Source organism: Chrysochloris asiatica, unplaced genomic scaffold, assembly GCF_000296735.1.
Source record: "Chrysochloris asiatica unplaced genomic scaffold, ChrAsi1.0 scaffold00056, whole genome shotgun sequence".
Classification (NCBI taxonomy): Eukaryota; Metazoa; Chordata; class Mammalia; order Afrosoricida; family Chrysochloridae; genus Chrysochloris; species Chrysochloris asiatica.
In genome coordinates, this window is record NW_006408574.1 from 2,146,766 (window position 1) to 2,164,147 (window position 17,382).

Consider the following 17,382-nt stretch of genomic DNA (forward strand, 5'->3'; position numbering starts at 1 on the left):
GAATTCAGAAGAGGATGTGGAATGAGGGCTATTATTGCTGATGACAGATGGACCTTGGCTGAAAGTAGAGAATATCAGAAAGATGTTTGCCTGCGTTTTATTGACTATGCAAAGACATTCATTTGTGTGGAGCATAACAAACTATGGGTAACAGTGTGAAAAATTAAAATCCCAGAACATTTAACTGTGCTCATGAGGAACCTGTACATAGACCAAGAGGCAGTTGTTCGAACAGAAGATGGGGATACTGAACGGTTTAAAATCAGGAAAGGTGTGCACCAGGGTTGTATCCTTTCACCATACCTAGTCAGCCTGTATGCTGAGCACATAATCTGAGAACCTGGATCATATGAAGAAGAACATGGCATCAGGTTTGGAGGAAGACTCATTAACAACCTGTGATGCGCAGATGAAACAACATTGCTTGCTGAAAACAAAGAGGACTTGAAATACTGATGAAGATCGAAGACTACAGTCTTCAGTATGGGTTGCTCCTCAATGTAAAGAAAATATAAATCCTCACAACTGGACCAATAAACAACATCATGATAAACGGAGCAAATATTGAAGTTGTCAAAGACTTCATTTTGCTTGGATCCACAATCCATGCTCATGGGAGCAGCAATCGAGAAATCAAAGGACATTTTGCCTTAGGCAAATCTGTTGCACACAACCTCTTAAAAGTGTTCAAGAGCACATTTCTCAGTTTGAGGACTAAGGTGCCCCTGAATTTTCATTCACTTCATATGCATGTGAAAGTTAGACAAGGAATAAGGAAGACCACAGAAGAATCAATGCAATTGTCATGCTGGTGAGAATATTGAAATACCACGGACTGCCAAGAACAAACAGATCTGTCTTGGAAGAAGTAAAGCAAAAACGTTCTTTAGAAATGAAGATGGCAAGCCTTCATCTCACATACTTTGGACTTGTTCTCAGGAGGAACCAGTCCCTGGAGAAGGACATCATGCTTGGTAAAGTGGAGGATCAGAGAAAATGAGGGCAATCCCCAACAAGATGGGTTGACCTAGGCTCAGTTGCCTCACAGCAATGACTGTGAGGCTGGTACAGGACAGGGCAGCGTTTGCTCTGTTGTTTATGGGATCACTGAGTTGGAACCAACTTGGTGGTACCTAACAACAAACTTCAGGAGAATAAATGTCTGTTGGTTAAAGCCATCCATCCCCTTGTGGCGTTTGTCACCAGAGCAGTGACACAGGTAAGTACCTAGGTGTGGAATTGCTGGGTCATGGGGTAATTCTGGAGTCCCTAGGTGTTGGAAACAATGCAGCACTCATCCACTAACTGAAAGTCTAGAAGCTCAGATCGTCGGAAGAAAGGCCTGGTGATCTAATTCCCACAACTCAGACACCGATGCCGTGTGGAGCCCAGTTCTACTCTGCCACACTGCACATGGGAATCCACTCAGCGGCAGCTGGTGAGGGTGAGTCTATGGCTCACTTTCGGAGTCACTGTCATGCTGTCTTCCACATTGACTGCACATAGGACATTCCCACCAACAATGTGTCCACATCCTCACCATCCTCCTGGGGGCAGCGCTGTCCCCCGGCGGGTCTGATTTGCATCTCCCCGGGACTGATGACTTTCATGTGCAGGTCGGTCCCCTTTGCAGATGAGGCAGCACTGCTGGGTGATGACCCTGCTCTATACCTGGCCAAGGACAGAGTGGACAGCAGCCCCAGGGGTGGCACCAAGCCCTGACCCTTTCGGTAACTCAGTTGCTGCTCTGTGGGCCCAGAGAAGGTGAGTGTCCAGCCCAAGATCACACAGCTGCCGTAAGTGTGAAGCTAAAGCAAGAAGCTGCTCTGGTGTCTGCTCTGCTCTGTCCCTGAGACACGTGGGACCAGCAAGGAGTGCAGGGCACCCTACCCACAGCCCCTAACTCCCTATCCAGTCCCAGGCCTGTGGATGCTAGCCGCCATGGGCACCTGGTACTCACTTGGGCAACCTCTCTGGGATGGATCTGGGGAAAGCATGTGGAACTGGGGGTTTGAGGACCGTGTGTGCTAAGGCACACACACACACACACACACACACACACACACTCCCGGTTCTACAGTATCTGGAGTTTTCTCCAAGGTTTAGCCTTGAGCTCCTTCAGCTCCGTTCCCTGCCCCTCAGTCTAAATATGACAGCTGCATCTGAGACTCCCACTGACTTCTAAGAGCCAAGAGGAATATTTTTATGGTAAAAAATGACCTGATGTTGGATCAACCCTGGGAGGGTGGGCACGTCACCTGCAGGTGGCCCAGGCAGACGGATGAAGATTCTGCTTATGAAGGCCCTGCTCCCCCATTAATTAGGGGGGAGGGGCATACAAGCCCCCGCCAAGGCCAAAAGCTTGTCAACATTTTTCCACGAAGAATGAAAATGTAAATAACTTTAAGATTATTCAATGTCACCAAGGTATGGAAAAAGGTCACAATGCTGGCTGTCATTTATCTCATTGTGGATATAAAGAGCTTTTTTCTATTAAATTTCTTAAAATTAATGTTTTATGTTGCTCAGAGTAATTTGAACAATTATGGCCTTAAAGAATTGATCATTATGGCTCTGGGGACTTGGGGCCCAGACGGATCCTGGTGAAAAGCCACTGATTTATGGTGTTGATGCTCAACTCAACCAGACAAGTCTCCGGCTGGGATCCTCCCCCTCTTGTCTTCACCTGGGGGTGGGGAGGAGAACCCCAAGATAAACACCATCAGAGAGCATCCCCTGGAGAATGTGTCCCCTAGTCTGGGGAGAGAAGATGGGTTACTGAAAGGCCCCAGGCTTCTCCTGATACAGGAGTCCTTTGGGGGAGAAAAGAAGCCCCTTGGGTGAATTTTATATTTAAAAGGAAAGAGGGGCTTTTATGTCTTGGTGGAAATGGTTATTTTTATTTTTCAGAAAATCACGACTTGGAATGCAGTAGGATCATTAGCTTCAAAAGTCAAGAAACCAAGTGGGTGAGTAGGCACCCCTCCCTTTGCTCCTCATCGTGCCCCCACTAGGGCCCTCAGCCGCTTTCCTGCTCGCCCTACACGAAAAGGGGCCATGGAGCCAGGGTGGGAAACCGTGCCTCCCTCGTCACTCCCAGGCCTTGCCAAAACGAAGCTGGAAGAAAACGGAAAAATAACCACTTGAACAAAGGTAGCCCCCCTGCCCACCGCCCCCGAGCTGCTGCAGCGAGGCATCAAGGTATCACCCTTCCCCCAGCAGTCTCCTCCCACACAGCCCCCCCTCCTGCCCCAGCCGCCCCTCCAGGCCCTGAGACCCCTGGTCAGCATTGGACGGGGTCGAAGGCTTCCAGATAGATGAACCCCCTCATGCCCAGCTCCAAGGGGAGATAGGGCGCCAGGAATCCTGTCTTTCGGGCCTCTCACTGAGCGTTGACTTGCCCCCCATCGGTCATGCCCCAAACACACCCGCTCAGAAACTCCGCACCGCGAAATTGTTCAAATCAGTCGTCTCCGTGAGACCCCAGCGGACCGGTCCCCCGCGATCGTAGGTTGGAGGTCTTCTGTTTTTCCTCTCCCCAGCCCGGGCCAGCAGAAGCGCCTAGGTCCATAGGTCAAGGACCCGCTCCTGCTGAGATCGTACCACCCCCACCCCCACCTGTAACCGAGGCGCAGACACGCCCTGCATCTATGGTCTGGGGTCTAGCCCACCGGGCTGCACGTGGGTCCCGGACACACCTGGGAGCCCGGCGTGGGACTGTGTCGGAGCGGCGCCCCTCCATCCAGAGCTTGGCCCTTTAAAGGGGGAAACCGTTAACGAGTTGATGACAGTAAGAGACTCCCTGGTCATGGTGGCTCCCCACTGCGGAGTCCCCACGGGCCGGGCCTTCCAGGTTTACTTATCACCTCCTCCCGGGCAGGGCTGCGGCTGCATGTGCCCCCCCCCCCACTACCCCATAAGGGTGAGAATGGGCTTCGGGATTATCGACTGGCCACCAGCTGGAGCGAGCTCGCTGGACCGGGCTGCAGACAGGCAGAGCGCCCATTGGGAACACTTAGCACTTTATTAACCTGTCAGCGCCTAAAAGGTCCCGGGTGGTCTAGAGGAGGGGCTGTAGGCTGGGGGTATGTGGGCAGTGTTGATGGGGGTGGCTGAGGATTTATGGTCCTATCTCCCCACCCTGCCAAGAAGACCTTTCCTGGCCCTGGGCGACCACGGCCCTCGCCCCCCCTTCCTGGACTGCCTCACGGGCCACCTGGCAGTTTCACTGTCCTTTCAGCGGAGCCCGCCCCCCCAGCCTTCCCTCCCCAGAGCTTCCAAGATCTAGCTCCTTGTCGTGGTCCACGTGGCTACTGTCCCTAAGTGCTATGGCACCCTTTAGTCCGAATCCCCACCCGCTTCCAAGCTCACTTCCAACGGGCTCTTCTCCCTGGTCCCCCTGCTCCCTCCGCACACAGAGTCCCCAGCAGATTCAGAAACCCAGGACTTGGTCCTCAGCTTTCTTATGCAGGCCTCCCCCAGCCCCTTGAATTCATGTGAGGAGCTTGAAACTGCAGAGTCTGAGCGCCACCAGGGGCCCTCACCTACACCGCCCTTCTCTCACGCCTTCCCAACTGCCCCCTCCGCATCGTGTCAGACGTCCTTTAGATACCAAGGAGCACTTGATGTCAGCCAGGCCAAGGGGCCCATCTGTCCCCAGTGAGGGTGACTGATGGAAGTTTTGCAGTCTACCTGTCTGAGGGGACCACTGGACAGGCCTTTTGCAGGCTCTGTTGAGCAGGTACCTTAGGGGGCTGAGGCTGGGACTGCCTCACACCTCCCCTCCCAGTGGGGAGTGTGAGACTTCAAGGGGTCCGGTGACTTGCCTAGGGCCACATAGCAAATGAGCAGACAGGCTGGGACTGAACTAAAGTCAGAGGGACCTGTGCCCAGGTGGCGTCCACCATCCCTCTCCTGGGGCCACTGCCAGCTCCAGCATGCTGAGAGAGCCGCCAGCTGTGCCAGGCAGTCCGGCCTCAGTCACACTCCCTGGGCCACGGGGTACGGACTCACATGCCACCCTTGCTGGCTTCCTGGGAGTCCCAACCCCCACCTCTCCCAGGGACGGTTTGAAGCTCCACTTTCACCCTTTCAGGTGAATTGTCTTTTCCCCTCCTCCCCTCCAGAAGTTTGGTCAAGACCCAGGGGCGAGTGTAAAACCCACACCAGGCGCCCCTACCCCTACCCCAGTAGCTCCTCCAGCCAACCTTCAAAGAGCGTCCACTGGTCTTGCCCAGCCAGTGTACCCCACTTGCATACCTACCTACATCCTCTAGCTTTATACCCTAGCCTGCCTCACTAAAGACACTGGCCTTCCATCGAACGCAACGAACACATTTATTGCAGTCTTGGAAAGAGTCGTTCATTGGAGGATAAATAAAAGACACTGGACATTCACAGACCAACAGGTAGCCTGAGAGATGTGTTTCGAACGTGACTCTAACTTATACACAGGCCCCAGAAACACTCACCAGCATCTGATGGAGGTGGGAAGGCCCTCCGGGGAGCATCTTGTGCCCCCACCTCCTTCCCCAACCAGAGACGTGCTAATCCAGGGGGCAGAGGCAATTTGGAAGGAGGGTAGGTTGTTTGGCAGTGGGCATAGCTGAGATGCGTGGGTAACTACTTATTTAGGGCTGAAAGGGGGAGAGGCTCTGTCAAAGAATTAATCTTGAAGAAGAAGGGTCTGAGGATTCTGCTTTCTCAGAAGGAAAGCTTTAGAACAATTCATCTGCCTTAAGGGGAAGGCCAAAGAAGCCCCAGGGGAAGGGACTGGTGACAGGGAGCCCCTCGGAAAGAAAGGAGCACAGGGGTCCTGGGTCAAGATCTTCTCAGTGACCTCAGAGCCACAAAGAACTCGGCATGTACCATGCCCCCACCCCCAGCCACCTCTGACCTGGGGGGCAGTGTGTGTACACAACTCAGAGACTTGTGGAGTACTGAGTACTGGACAGGACAGGAAAGCGTGCTTGTGGTCTTGTTGTTATTTTAATTTTGGAAATTAAAGCATTTTCCAGCCCAAGGGCTGAGCTAGGCTGGGCTGGGTAAGGCGGGATGGAGGCCGGGCTTCGTAATCGTCCACACTTCACGTCTGTGCACAGCAGCGAGCACTCAGTTGGTCAATAAAAGGAGAAATCTGCTTACAAAACAAAGGGAGTCTTGCCAGCTTGCTGGGCGGCCACTAGGCAGGCCACTGGGCCCTAGGAGGTGCCTCCTCAGGACTGTGGACCAGGCTGTGGGCAGCTCCACGTACGTAAGGGTACTCGATGTTCTCGCCCATCCGGGCACCAGCAGCGCCTGCTCCTGGGAGGGGGTGGTGTGTGTGTCCAGGCTTGGGGTGGAACGCGCAGCCAGCCTCCCTCCCCCACCTCCCCGGGCAGTTCTATGGGTCCTCTGGGCGTTGCTCGGTGGAGCCGGCCTCCGTCAGAATTGAGCATGGTCCACCTCATCCAGCCAGGAGGCGGGGCTGGCGGGAAAATCCGGGTAGCCCCCGCTGCTTCCTGTAGACAGGTCAGAGCTGGGTCCATTTCCCGCCAGCACCCTCATGGGTGGGGGCCCTCCCGGGGCCCCCGAGGGCACGAGGCCCAAGCCGGGATCCGGGTACACCAAGCTGGAGAGCAGGGGCTGTGGGCCAGGCAGGCTCTGCAGGGCGGCCGGGGATGGGGGGACACCGAAGGGGCTGCCAGGACGCAGCTCTCGGTAGGACTCCGGGCCCCCCAGGCCTCCGTGCTCTAGCGAGAAACTGCTGGGTGCTCCAGAGGGCCGGCCCAGGGCAGGGGCGGGCTCTCCCAGGTTGCCGTAGAGGCCGTTGGTGGGGCCCATTTCTGCTATGGAGGGCTCATCTGCAATAGAAACACAGGCAGCTCAGTGCCTGCCTTGCTCCTCCCCCTACCCTCTGTCCTGCTCCCTCCTCAACTCCCTGCAACACCCCCACCCCAATACCGCTCATCCTGACAAGTCTAAACTGGAATGGGGCAGGAACCATCCAAGCCAGAACCTTTGGTGCCAGGGCAGTCCCCAAAGGCAGCCCAGGGTGAGCAGGGTGGAACAGATACCACCATGGCCCCCATTGTGCAGATGAGTAAATCAAGTCCCAGAGAGACTGCATGAATACACTAAAGTCACAAACACACTGCAGATGGGCACCAAGGTGTGGGTGAGCCTCAGAGGTGTGACAGAATGAAATAAGCAGGCTTTGTAAATCACACAAAGTTGGCAGTTCAAATCCACCAGCTAGCTGCTCCTTGGAGACCCTATATACGGTGGCTATCAGTTGGCACTGACATGATAGCACTTAACAACAACACAGAGAAGGGTGGGAGTTATCTCCGTCACAGGAGGACCCGTTCACTGGAACCCCAAGAAGCCAGGAATTGGGTTACTGGCTCCCAAAATGAGCCCCTAGAATCCAGTGCAGTAGCCAAGTGAACCTTCCAGGTGAGAAGGTCTGGTGGGTCCCACTTTAAGTAACTACAGGCCACCCACTGGGATTTTCTCCCTCCGTAGGGCATAGCCATGGTCCTTGTGGCCAACCCCCTCACTAAAACAAAACAAAACAAAACAGGATGAGTAGGATCAATCCAAAAACCAATTCATAAAACTAAAAGGACCAATAAATCGGCTGTCCAATTTCTAGCAGGCAGCGTAGAGTCCGCCGCAGTGCCCACGGAGGGGACCACACATACCCGTGAAGGAGACCTCCGCGTCGCTGTCCTGCCCCTCCTCCTGGACGCTGTCCTTGTCGGATTTGGAGCTGCCCCGGGAGCGCTTCATATTGCGAAAATACTGTCCCCAGCGTTGCCGACCCGCGTCCTTCTTCAACCTTTTCTCCTTGGCCCGGCGGTTCTGAAACCAGACCTGGGGGGTGGGGGTGGGGTGACGGGGGCAGGTACGAGGGTGGGTGAGTGGCAGCCGCCGACCAGCGGCTCCCGATCCCTCGAGGCTTCTTTTCATGATAGGACCCTGGGGACAAGGGCGGACGAGGGCCGCGGCGCTGACCTGCACGACGCGCATGTCCAAGCCTGTCTCGGAGGAGAGCTGCTCGCGCACGTGGCGCGCGGGCTTGGGCGAGTTGTTGTAGGCGCTCTTCAGCGTCTCCAGCTGCTTGGCTGTGATGGTCGTGCGCGGTCGCTTGGCCGTGGCCTCGGCTTCTGCACCGGGAGGCAACGGGTGAGGTGGGCCCGCCGCCTGCTCGCCCCGCCCGCCCCCAGTCGGGCGCAGAGGTCGAAGGCTCAGTGCGCCCATCCCTTGAGGTCCTGCTACCCGCGCTGGCGGTGTTTCGGAAGAACACCAGAGCGCTGCACGCGGACGGAAAAAGGAGCCGTCCGGCTGGGCTGGGGTAGTCGGTGGAGGACAAGGGGCTCCATCTCTTCCGCTTCGCAATACAGCGCCCTCTCCCACAGCGGTTCCCTTTGTTCTAGGAGCGTAGAAAGCGTTGGCTCTCCAAGGTTAAGATAAAAGTTAAGGGCCATTCTAGATAAATCCGACGTTAGTCCTCCGTGCTCGCTAGACTGAGGGGTGGGGGTGGGGGGCAAGACCGCAGCCTTCCCCTTGCTGGAGAGTAGTTTTGCTAATTCTCTTCTCAGCCTATCAACCCGATGGACCGCAGTATCCTCACTAAAAACGCACCGCCTGTGTCCCCAGCCACCCGTGCCCCCTGAGACCCCATGTCCTGCTCCCGAGCCAAGTTAGCAAAGGAGGGTATGGGTGGAAGGTGGGGGACACTGACCCCGTTGCTTAGCCGTCTCGTAGTCCGCCTTGCACACGAGCCGGCTGTCTTCCATGAGGTAGAACTCGTCGCCTGTGGCCAGCTGCCGCTTGCACACGACGCAGGCAAAGCAGTGCAGGTGGTACACGAAGTCCTGGGCGCGGCGCACCACCTGCGTGGGCGGGATGCCCAGCTGGCATGCGGCGCATTTGGTCCCGAAGCGCCTAGGAGGCACAGGACAGCGGTGGTTCAGCGCGCTCCTTAGGCCGTTCGCTCCGAGCGGGTCTAGAGCGGCGGGCGCAGCCGCAGTGCAGGGTGGCTGGGCAGAGATGTGCCGCGCTGCCCCGTTCACCTGCCTGGCAGCCGCGCCAGCTGCACTCAGACCACGGAAAAGAGACCCCAATCTCTTGGGAAAACCCCCCTCCGTGCTGGACTGGGATTAGCAGGACCATGCAGGCTGCTGGATTCCTTAAACCCAGGGACCTAAATCCTCACGGGCATGTGGGGGCTAGACCCTCCCTATTAACAACAAAACCAAGACAGTAAGTCCAAGAATTCTTCAAATGAGTTTCCTTTTTTTTTTTTTTTTTTAAGGACAGCGTCATTGGCTTCTTGTTGTTATTGTTAAGTGCCATCAAGTTTATTCCAACTCATAGCGACCCTGTATAGGGTTCCCAAGGAGCAACTGGTGAGTTTGAACCGCCGACCTTGTATTTCAAACCGACCTTGAGGTCCAGTTCAAACCCACCGGTGGGGAGGGGGGGGGCTGTCCTGGGAAGGAAGATGAGGCAGTCTGCTTTTGTAAAGACTTGGAAATCTTATGGGGAAATTCTACTCTGTCCTATAGCGTTACTAGGAGTTGAAATTGACTAGAAATTGACTAGCGGTTTACAAAATACCTTGTTATTTTTCTCTTTGCAAAGAATATTTGCTGATGTTCCTGCCCAACCCAGCCCAGCACCCTGATCTCAGCCCCTAGGTGGGCTGGAAATTTGTCTGGAGGCAAAGGTAACCAGGGGCCTCCGGATTTGGTTGTTGTGTTGGGAGAGTCGGGGCCAGTCTGTGTTGTTGGCCCCCCTGCACACCCACCCCACCTGTCGCTGCTCACTTAAAGAAGTCATCTTTACAGTAGACGCTTTCTCCACGACTGAAGCAGCGGTCGGCCAGCGGCGTGTGGCAGTCGCTGCATTTGAGGCACTTGCTGTGCCAATGTCGGTCCAGAGCCTTGAGGATGAACCGGTCCAGGATGTGCTGATCGCAGCCGGCGCACAGCGGGATCTCTGTGGACACAGGACACTGCTGGTCATGGGTGCCGTCAGAGGGCTGGCTGTCCCCTCCTTTCCTCTTCCAGGACTCAGCGCTGTCTGCCTGGCTCCCCAAGAACAAGCAGGGGGGCCACAGCATCCAATGCCTGGCATGCAGCTAATGGGAGAACTGGGCCAGGATAGAAAGGTACCTGCAAGCAGTGGGGGGCAGCAAGACTGCTCCACCTGGTTTCTCCTCACTACAAAACACCCCCAGGAATTTTGCTCCAAGGAAACCCCACCCAGGGACTCTGTTCTTAAATGTTGGGCCAGAAAACGGGTCTTTCCGGTCACCTAGAGGCCAGGCAGGAGAACTCAGGTGTTAGAAGTGCTCACCCGATGCCCGTGCACCCTCATTTTACACAATTAAGCATCGTGGCTGGCCACTGGGAAGAGATCATGCACATTTGACAGTCCAGAAATCGCCCTTGCTTTCTTACAGTGCCCCAGAGATATTTGTGGGTACAGTAGAGTGGGATGTGGGGGCCGCGCACAGTCGTAATTACTCAAACCCCTGTTCTCCGTGGATCCCCCACCCAGGGGACTACAAGGAAGAAACCAGATGGGGAGCGCTCCAGGTGGCCGGAGGGGCCACAGTGTCTGAGGGGTCTTGCTAGGTGCTTCTGGGATGAGGATGTGGTTAATTTTAAAAGGTCTCGGGAAGAGGGGCAGCGGAGTTGGGCCCTACACAAATAATGCACTTCCTCTCACCGTTCGGGAAGCCTCCCCAACCGGTTCCAAGTGCCCGACTTTCTGGGCTCCAGGCCGAGAGACTTGTCTCCCGCGCGCGGCGGCAGGATACTGTGAAGGACGCCGTCCCGCGTCGGGCAAAAATCACTGCCCGGATGCGGAGAGTGGGGACCGGCGTGCGCACCTGGGGTTCCAGCCCCAGATGCGATTGCAAGGCGGCAGACGCCGTGAGATTTCAGCACCGAAGTATGGACAGCGCCCCGCTGGTGCCCCCACGGAGCCCGCTTGTGACAAAGTCCGCCCGCCGCCGCGCCTCCGGCCCCGCACTTCCTCCCCGCGTGACCCGCGAAGCCCCGGTGACCCCGGCCTTACGCTGCATGGCGACTACAACCCCGCGGGGTCTTGGACCCCAGCGCCGACTGAGCTCGCTGTCGGTGCAGCCTCCACGGTCCGCTCCCCTCAAGCTCTCCCCAGCGCTGAGCTCAGCGCCTTCCTTCCCACCCTCCCGTCCCTCCCACCTCTCTCCCAGCCCCTGTGGCCACCCCCTCCCAAGAACGCTCGGAAAATAAATAAATAAGTAGGGGACGGTGCGGCCCCACAGCCCGGATGAAGCTCCCTTCCCCAGCCGGCGCCTCCGACTCCATCCCGCCTGGAGCCCGCGCCCAAAGCCTCATCTCAGAGCGGGACTGGTCCACCAAGCAGTCGGGGATCGGGCCCATAGAGCAGGTGTGTGTGTGCAGCCCGAATTAGACCCAAATTAGGGGCACACGGGCCAGGAGCGGTCCTCTAAGGAGCCCACAATCACCAGACAGCACAGTTGTCCCCTGTAGCGCCCAATTCTGGGGCCCTAGGAAGCCTCCCCACCTGACGGACACACGGGGTAGAGTCTGACAAAACTCACCCCTGGAGCCCTGGGCCGGGACATACGGGGTCCCTGCACCCACACCCACCCACAGCCTTCGCGGCCAGGTCCGTAAAGAAACGAGGCCCTCCGGGTCTCCCCGAGGTCCGCCTTCCCCCGTTCGGCGCACGGCCCGTCACCCACCTCGGCGCAGGTCCTCCCTTCGTGCTAGCAGCGCCAGCAGCAGGTCACTGCCAGCCGACTCCCGGACCGGGCCCAGCTCCCCGCGGGCCTCCATGACCCCCGGATGCGGCCACCGCCGCCGCCTATCGGCCCTCACTTTCCCGGGGCCCTAGTGGCCCGGGTGGCGTTCGAACGACTACCGGCGCTGCCTGGGCGCTGCCGGGCCGTCGCTCCGGGGCCCGAACCGCTGGGAGTGCTGGGGGCGGGGCGCGCGGGGCGGGGCCTGGGCGGGGCCGGGGGGTCTCCGAGACGCCCCTCTGGGACGGCTGAGGGCTTTGCAGGCCTTTGAGCGAAGCCCGGAGTGCCCAGACGCCGCCGGGGAGCCAGGTCCGAAGGTGGGGACAGGCAGGGAGGAACCGACTGGGGCTGCTCGCTCGCCGTCCACTCGCCTGTGCCCTCCAGCTTCCGGCACGGCACCGACGCTGGTCGCGGCCTGGCTTGTGCGCTTATGGGATGGGGACGCTCAGGGTCCCGGAGAAGGGGTTCAGGGAAGAAGCCGGATCTTCCTGCCGCGGAGCCTCAGGCCTGAAAGCCGGCACTGTACGCACCTAGCGCGACCCTTTAGGTAGGGTGAGTGTGGTACCCAGGCCTCACCATGCAGCCAGGAGAGCCGTCTGCTTGGTTCAGGCCAAACTCCGGGCCACCCCTGGAACTGCCGACCCCAGGTTTGGGCGGGGTTCCGGAAGGGATGTAGCCAGGACCCCTGGGAGCCACTCTGGATTCCTGCACCTTCCCCAACACTGAGACTTTAATAGAACTGAGGCCCCATTCAGCGCCCGAATTTCCAACCTGTGTCCTACACGGGCAGGCCCCGAGCCCACCCGTCCTTGCACGGAGAGCGAAGATTCCTGGCTGCTGCCCTAGCACACACCTGCCCTCAGCACCTCCCCACAGAGACTTGGGGAGGGGAGGGAAGTGGTATGGGGCAATTCCATCCCCCAGGCCCCCCACATGGGGGTCGGACACCAAGTCCCTGCCTTCTGCTTCTGACCTGGGGCTCCTAGTCTTTCACAGCCTGATGTTAAGGACCCCTAAGATGGGAGGAGGGGGACATCTCTGTTTGTGCGGAGCAGCCTGTGAAAGTGCACCCCAGAAGCGACAGGTCAAGGGCTCTGTGGATACCTTCAGTGGCTTTGGAGGCCCGCATGAGGGCATGTGGCCTGTCCCTGCTGGGAAGGGATCGGGCACCGGTTGGAGGCCGCGGCCCCGCGCAGTCGACATCTGGCCGGTGCGCCAACAATGCCTTCATTATTTCCCAACGGCCGCGGCCATCTAATGGCCCTTGGGGAGGGCGCTTCAGGCCTGAGGGCTGCAGGGCCCCAAGCTCCTGCCCTTGGGCAGTTTGAGGAGGCCGACTGCGCTGTGCACTGGAGCTGAGGAATGACCCCATCACATTCTGTCTCCGACGTGCGGAGGCTCCAAACCTCAGCTCTAAGCCTTCTGCGCAACCGACCTGGGGACACTGGGCCATCTCAGATATCCGCCCCAGACTCTTTGACGTCTACCTTACTTCCCGGCACTCGCCTGTCTGTCTCTGACGCCCGTGCCCATTCTCCCCCTTGGTCACTCCTGCCCAGGCTGAGGCCGGCGGGGCTCTCTTACCCCGAGTCCCGCCGAAGGTGCGGACCGTGGTGGCTGCTGGGGGTCCGGACCTTTCTCGGTCGCGCTCGAGCTCCGCTTCCAGCAGCATCGCGGCCGCGGGGAGGAAGTGCGCGGGCTGAGCGCTCCTGCCCTGGCCCTGGACTCCTCGTCTCTCGGAGGCTCGGAGCTCCTGAGACCCGCCCACGTCCTAGTCTGGCTCCTGAGCCACTGGGCCCGTTCGCTGTCCGCGGTGCTGAAGGAGGCGTCGCGCCCGCCCCCCACCCCAGTCGCCCCCGGCCCCGCCCCCTCCCCGACCCTTGCCCTTCCCCTTTGGAGTCCTCCCCACCCGGCCCTTCTTCCCCAGCCTCCCCCTCGTTCCCTGGTACCCCGGCCGTCTCCCCGCCCCCTCCCAGATTCCCGCCTCCTCCCCAGTTCTGCGCCCTCCCCGTGCCGTCTCCAGTCCTTCTTCCACAACTCCCACCCTTTTACCCCGGCACCCTCAGCCGCCTCCTTGCCCTGTCCCTGCCCGCCTCCACCGGCCCGCAGGGTGCCAGCATCCCGGGCGGCCTTCCCCAGCCCAAAGCGTAGAACCGGAGGCGGTCGGAAGCGCCACGTCTTCGCAGCAAGCGGGCTTAGCCGAGGGGCTCGTAGCCAGCCGGCCACAGCAGAACGACGCTGTACGACTCAGAGAGGCCACCTGCTGCTGTGGCCTGCAACCTCCGCTCTCCTCTTCCTTCGTTCATGCTACCAGCTCGGCACCTCCAAACCGAAGTGCGCTCAGCCAAACAGCGCCGCAGGTGCCGTGGGGCCAGGTGGAGCCGTGAGGGCCACAGGAGCCTTAACTGCCCGTGGTCCTCAGGGGGCAGGGGGCGTTTCTCTCCCCACAGAGGGGGTAGCAGATTCTCAGAGCCTGCAGCCCAGGTCTCCCTAGAGCTCGCTGCGCTGCGCCGCGCTGTGGGAAAGTGTGCGCTAGGAGTCCTGGGCGCTGCCTAACCCCGGCACCTCTGGAGGGCCCAGCTACCGGTTTCCACCCATCTCCCTCAGAAGGGGAAGGAGAAAATGTGACCCAGTCCTATGTGGGGCGGACCCCAAGAAAACCATCCCTGGTCAACCCCCGGCTTTCACTTTCCACTTGATCCGGGATTGTCTTCCAGAACACTTCTGCTTCAACAAAACAAGCTGAAAACTTGTCTGAACCCCGCCCCTCCCCCAGCTCTCCCTTTGGCAGACCGGGACACTTTTCAAAAGAAAGCCAATTTTTTCAAATGTCAGATTTATTTAAAAAAATGAGCACATTATGTTTATTTAAGTACAAAACCTATTATTTCCCCCACAGGTAGAAACCCCATTGACATTGCCAGGTCAGTTAACTTTACTCAAAACCATCCCATTAAAAATAAATAGACATTTAAATTACAGAACTATTATATTCATTTCAATACCTCTTATGTTAAAAATTTCAGAAAATATTCCTTAACCCTTTCCTGCCGGTGAGGTCCAGGTCTGAGCAGCTGCCAGGTGTGTGGTCTGCACTCACCTGCTCCCCACTATGCTGTGTCCCCTTCTTGTGACAGTGATAAGGAGGCCCTGGCTATGAAAGATCTACCCATGCCTCCTCTACAGGGTCCCCCAAAGGGTGACATCAAACTGCAGTTATCAAAAAACTTGAAAGCCTGTGTTGCCTTTGAACTGGATTTTAGTGCAGCTGAGGAAGGGCTGGACCTGTCCATCTGCTGTGCTCAAGCTGAAGGAAGGGAGGCCCAGTGTCCGAGGAACCCAGCTCACACCTACCTGGGAGGTTACAATACAGCAGCTTCTCTGGGTTAAACAAAGTGGGAAGGAAGAAATACATCCAAGGCCATGACACTGCCAATAGTGCCTGTCCCAGAGAGCTGGGGGACCAGACCCCACTGGCCTCTTGCTCTTCAGGCTGCCCCTCACTGGAAGGGGAAGTGAGAGCCGGGGACACCCTTCAGGACAGTGAGGGGGCGGAATTCTGAGCAGCTCTCAAGGCTCCCATGACATGCTTTTATCAAATGAGTGTAAAACAGTCAAAATGGCCAACACACCCCACCAGCATGCTGAGAAGATGGTACACACACACACACACACACACACACACACACACGCACACACACGTCCACACATTTTACCCCAATAAAAGGAAGCTGGAGAGACAGACCCACAGAGAGGAAAGGTTCCCAGCATTATGGTGGTTGGTTTTACATCTTCAGATGCAAGTTGACCACTAAATGTGTTGGGCCTTTACAAACAATGTTTTAAACATTAAATGGTGAAGAAATGAGGGCCAGGTGGGGCCTTGCGCCAGACGTTGCTCAGAGGATGCCAGGTGAGTCAGTCTGGCTGTAAGGAGGTCCCCCAAAGCAGGATCTGGAGTCTCGGGTATCAGAGGGGAACGTCTGGCTGCTTGCCCATCTCCTCTGCAGGCCAAGACACACATACATTAAAAGTCTCTTCACAGTGGCGTACCTCCCCCTCACGTTCCTACCAGGGACCTCTGTGCACAGAGCAGGGTGACAAAACACCCACAGAAGCAGACCCCAACTGCTGAAAAGTATCAGGAAGGCAAAGGGGGCTTCAGGCTCTCCTCTGGTACAGCGTGGCCCACCAGCTAAGTCTCGTGGTGGAGGGGGCTGCTCTTTGGCACTCAGAAACCCTGTGTGAACTGGGGACAGGAGAGGGGAGTGTGTTCCTGTGGCCTGGCCTCCGGTCCTCTGACCTAGCCGCTGGAACCAGAGAAGGGCTTTTTCTGTGACAGACTGATCTGGAAAGGCAGACCAAGGCTGCCCTGAGGGCCCACGCCCCGCCCTGTCCCCGGTAGGGGCTCAGCAGTTCTCCATGGGTGCTTGTGAGATCCTGACATAAATGACAGCTGTGAAGGCAAGCCGGTGGCGGCCACCCCAAGGCCTAGACCATGGGCGGGTAGTGCTTCACCGTCCACCGCCTGGACCTCATGCGGAAGAAGAAGTACATGACCATTAGGAACAGGGACGAGGCCACATAGAGCAGGACACAGAGACTCATGTCCAGGTTGGAGAAGCCAACCCCAAGGAAGGGCACAGTGGAGGCGGGCTCCAGGCGGGCCTTGCTGTCTGCTCTGCCAGGCAAGTTCTCCCACAGAAGGGGCTGGGGGCCCAGGGTGTCAGGAGGATGGAGGCTGCTGGGGTGCCCTCCGTGCCCCTCCTGGCCCAGCCCCCTGGGCTCTGCAGAGTAGGTGTCCAGCAGGTTGGCACGGCTGTAGTACTGCTGCAAGAAGAGGAGCACCTGGCCCTCGTCCCAGCTGTCCAGGCCCTTGACTTCCTCGTGGCAGGCTGGGCAGAGATCCGGGGTGGGCCATGGGGCCTTGGGGAACCTGGGGTCCTCGCTCAGTTGGCCTGGAAAAGAGAGAGGCGGATGATGGAGCTGACCCTGCCCCTCCCCACCTGTCAGACTGTCCCCCTAGAACCCCCATGTGAGCGGTTCCCTCTCCCAGGGGGCTAAAGGACACTTCCAACCCCTGCTCTACCTGCTGGGATGCTCCGTGGACCACGCGCGGCCCCGCCCACCTCCCTCCTCCTCTGCTTGTCTGTCTCAGGCCCACAGCCCACACACTCCCCGCCCTATGTCTGCCCTGAAGTGACCACCCCGTCAGGATCTCTGAAAACTACTCCATTAGTGATGAGTGCTGGTTGCAGGGGAAACTGAGGCCTCCAATCCATTCCACAGATGCCCAAGAGGAAAGTGGCTCATCCACTTTTAAACCACATGGATTTCTCAGACGGAGTCTGTCACGCCCCATGTCTACAGCATTTCAGTCAGCCAAGGTTTCCCTGCCAGCTGATGCCCACTACAGAGCCCTGATGCATGTTACGGCCATCTAATGGGCTCTCGCTGTGGACAGTGAGCATCCCCACACACAGCTCTGGGGACTGGTCTGATGGCAGCGTTCAGGGGCATGGAAAGTGGGAAGCTGATTCAGACATCACACATTACTTCCTAAAGGGCTGGAGAGCTAC

General features: G+C 57.9%; 3 protein-coding genes across 4 annotated transcripts in view; all 3 read right to left on the reverse strand.

Moving 5' to 3' along the window:
- Window positions 1–6,423: 6,423 nt before the first annotated feature.
- On the reverse strand, window positions 6,424–13,475 carry LHX3 (LIM homeobox 3). 2 transcript variants are annotated; one of them, XM_006863692.1, is made up of 6 exons: window positions 13,388–13,475; window positions 9,816–9,987; window positions 8,729–8,931; window positions 7,999–8,150; window positions 7,686–7,857; window positions 6,424–6,842 (listed from the first exon to the last, which is right to left on the reverse strand). In XM_006863692.1, exons 1-6 carry the CDS (start codon window positions 13,473–13,475, stop codon window positions 6,424–6,426), a joined length of 1,206 nt encoding a protein of 401 aa, XP_006863754.1. The 2 variants fall into 2 exon arrangements, with proteins under 2 accessions (XP_006863754.1, XP_006863753.1); XM_006863691.1 differs by lacking the exon at window positions 13,388–13,475 and adding an exon at window positions 11,747–11,840.
- LOC102815452 (vegetative cell wall protein gp1-like) lies at window positions 11,879–13,256 on the reverse strand. Its single transcript, XM_006863771.1, has 2 exons — window positions 12,908–13,256; window positions 11,879–12,291 (listed from the first exon to the last, which is right to left on the reverse strand). Exons 1-2 carry the CDS (start codon window positions 13,254–13,256, stop codon window positions 11,879–11,881), a joined length of 762 nt encoding a protein of 253 aa, XP_006863833.1.
- A 2,819-nt stretch (window positions 13,476–16,294) lies between the features above and the next one.
- Window positions 16,295–17,382, reverse strand: part of QSOX2 (quiescin Q6 sulfhydryl oxidase 2) — a 30,382-nt gene continuing 29,294 nt past the window's right edge. Inside the window, exon 13 of the mRNA XM_006863809.1 lies at window positions 16,295–16,761. Coding sequence (XP_006863871.1) covers window positions 16,295–16,761 — 467 coding nt within the window. The remainder of the gene's footprint in view (window positions 16,762–17,382) is intronic.

Excerpts from the sequence above, each read along its gene's own strand:
- LOC102815452 (XM_006863771.1), bottom strand. The coding sequence starts at position 13,256 with ATGGCCCAGTGTCCCCAGGTCGGTTGCGCAGAAGGCTTAGAGCTGAGG. Across the intron at positions 12,292-12,907 it reads GGCCTCCAAAGCCACTGAAG|GAAGATCCGGCTTCTTCCCT; the intron begins GTATCCACAGAG and ends GCTCCGCGGCAG.
- LHX3 (XM_006863691.1), bottom strand. The coding sequence starts at position 11,840 with ATGGAGGCCCGCGGGGAGCTGGGCCCGGTCCGGGAGTCGGCTGGCAGT. Across the intron at positions 9,988-11,746 it reads AAGGGAGGACCTGCGCCGAG|AGATCCCGCTGTGCGCCGGC; the intron begins GTGGGTGACGGG and ends CTGTGTCCACAG. Across the intron at positions 8,151-8,728 it reads CGAGACGGCTAAGCAACGGG|AAGCCGAGGCCACGGCCAAG; the intron begins GTCAGTGTCCCC and ends CTCCCGGTGCAG.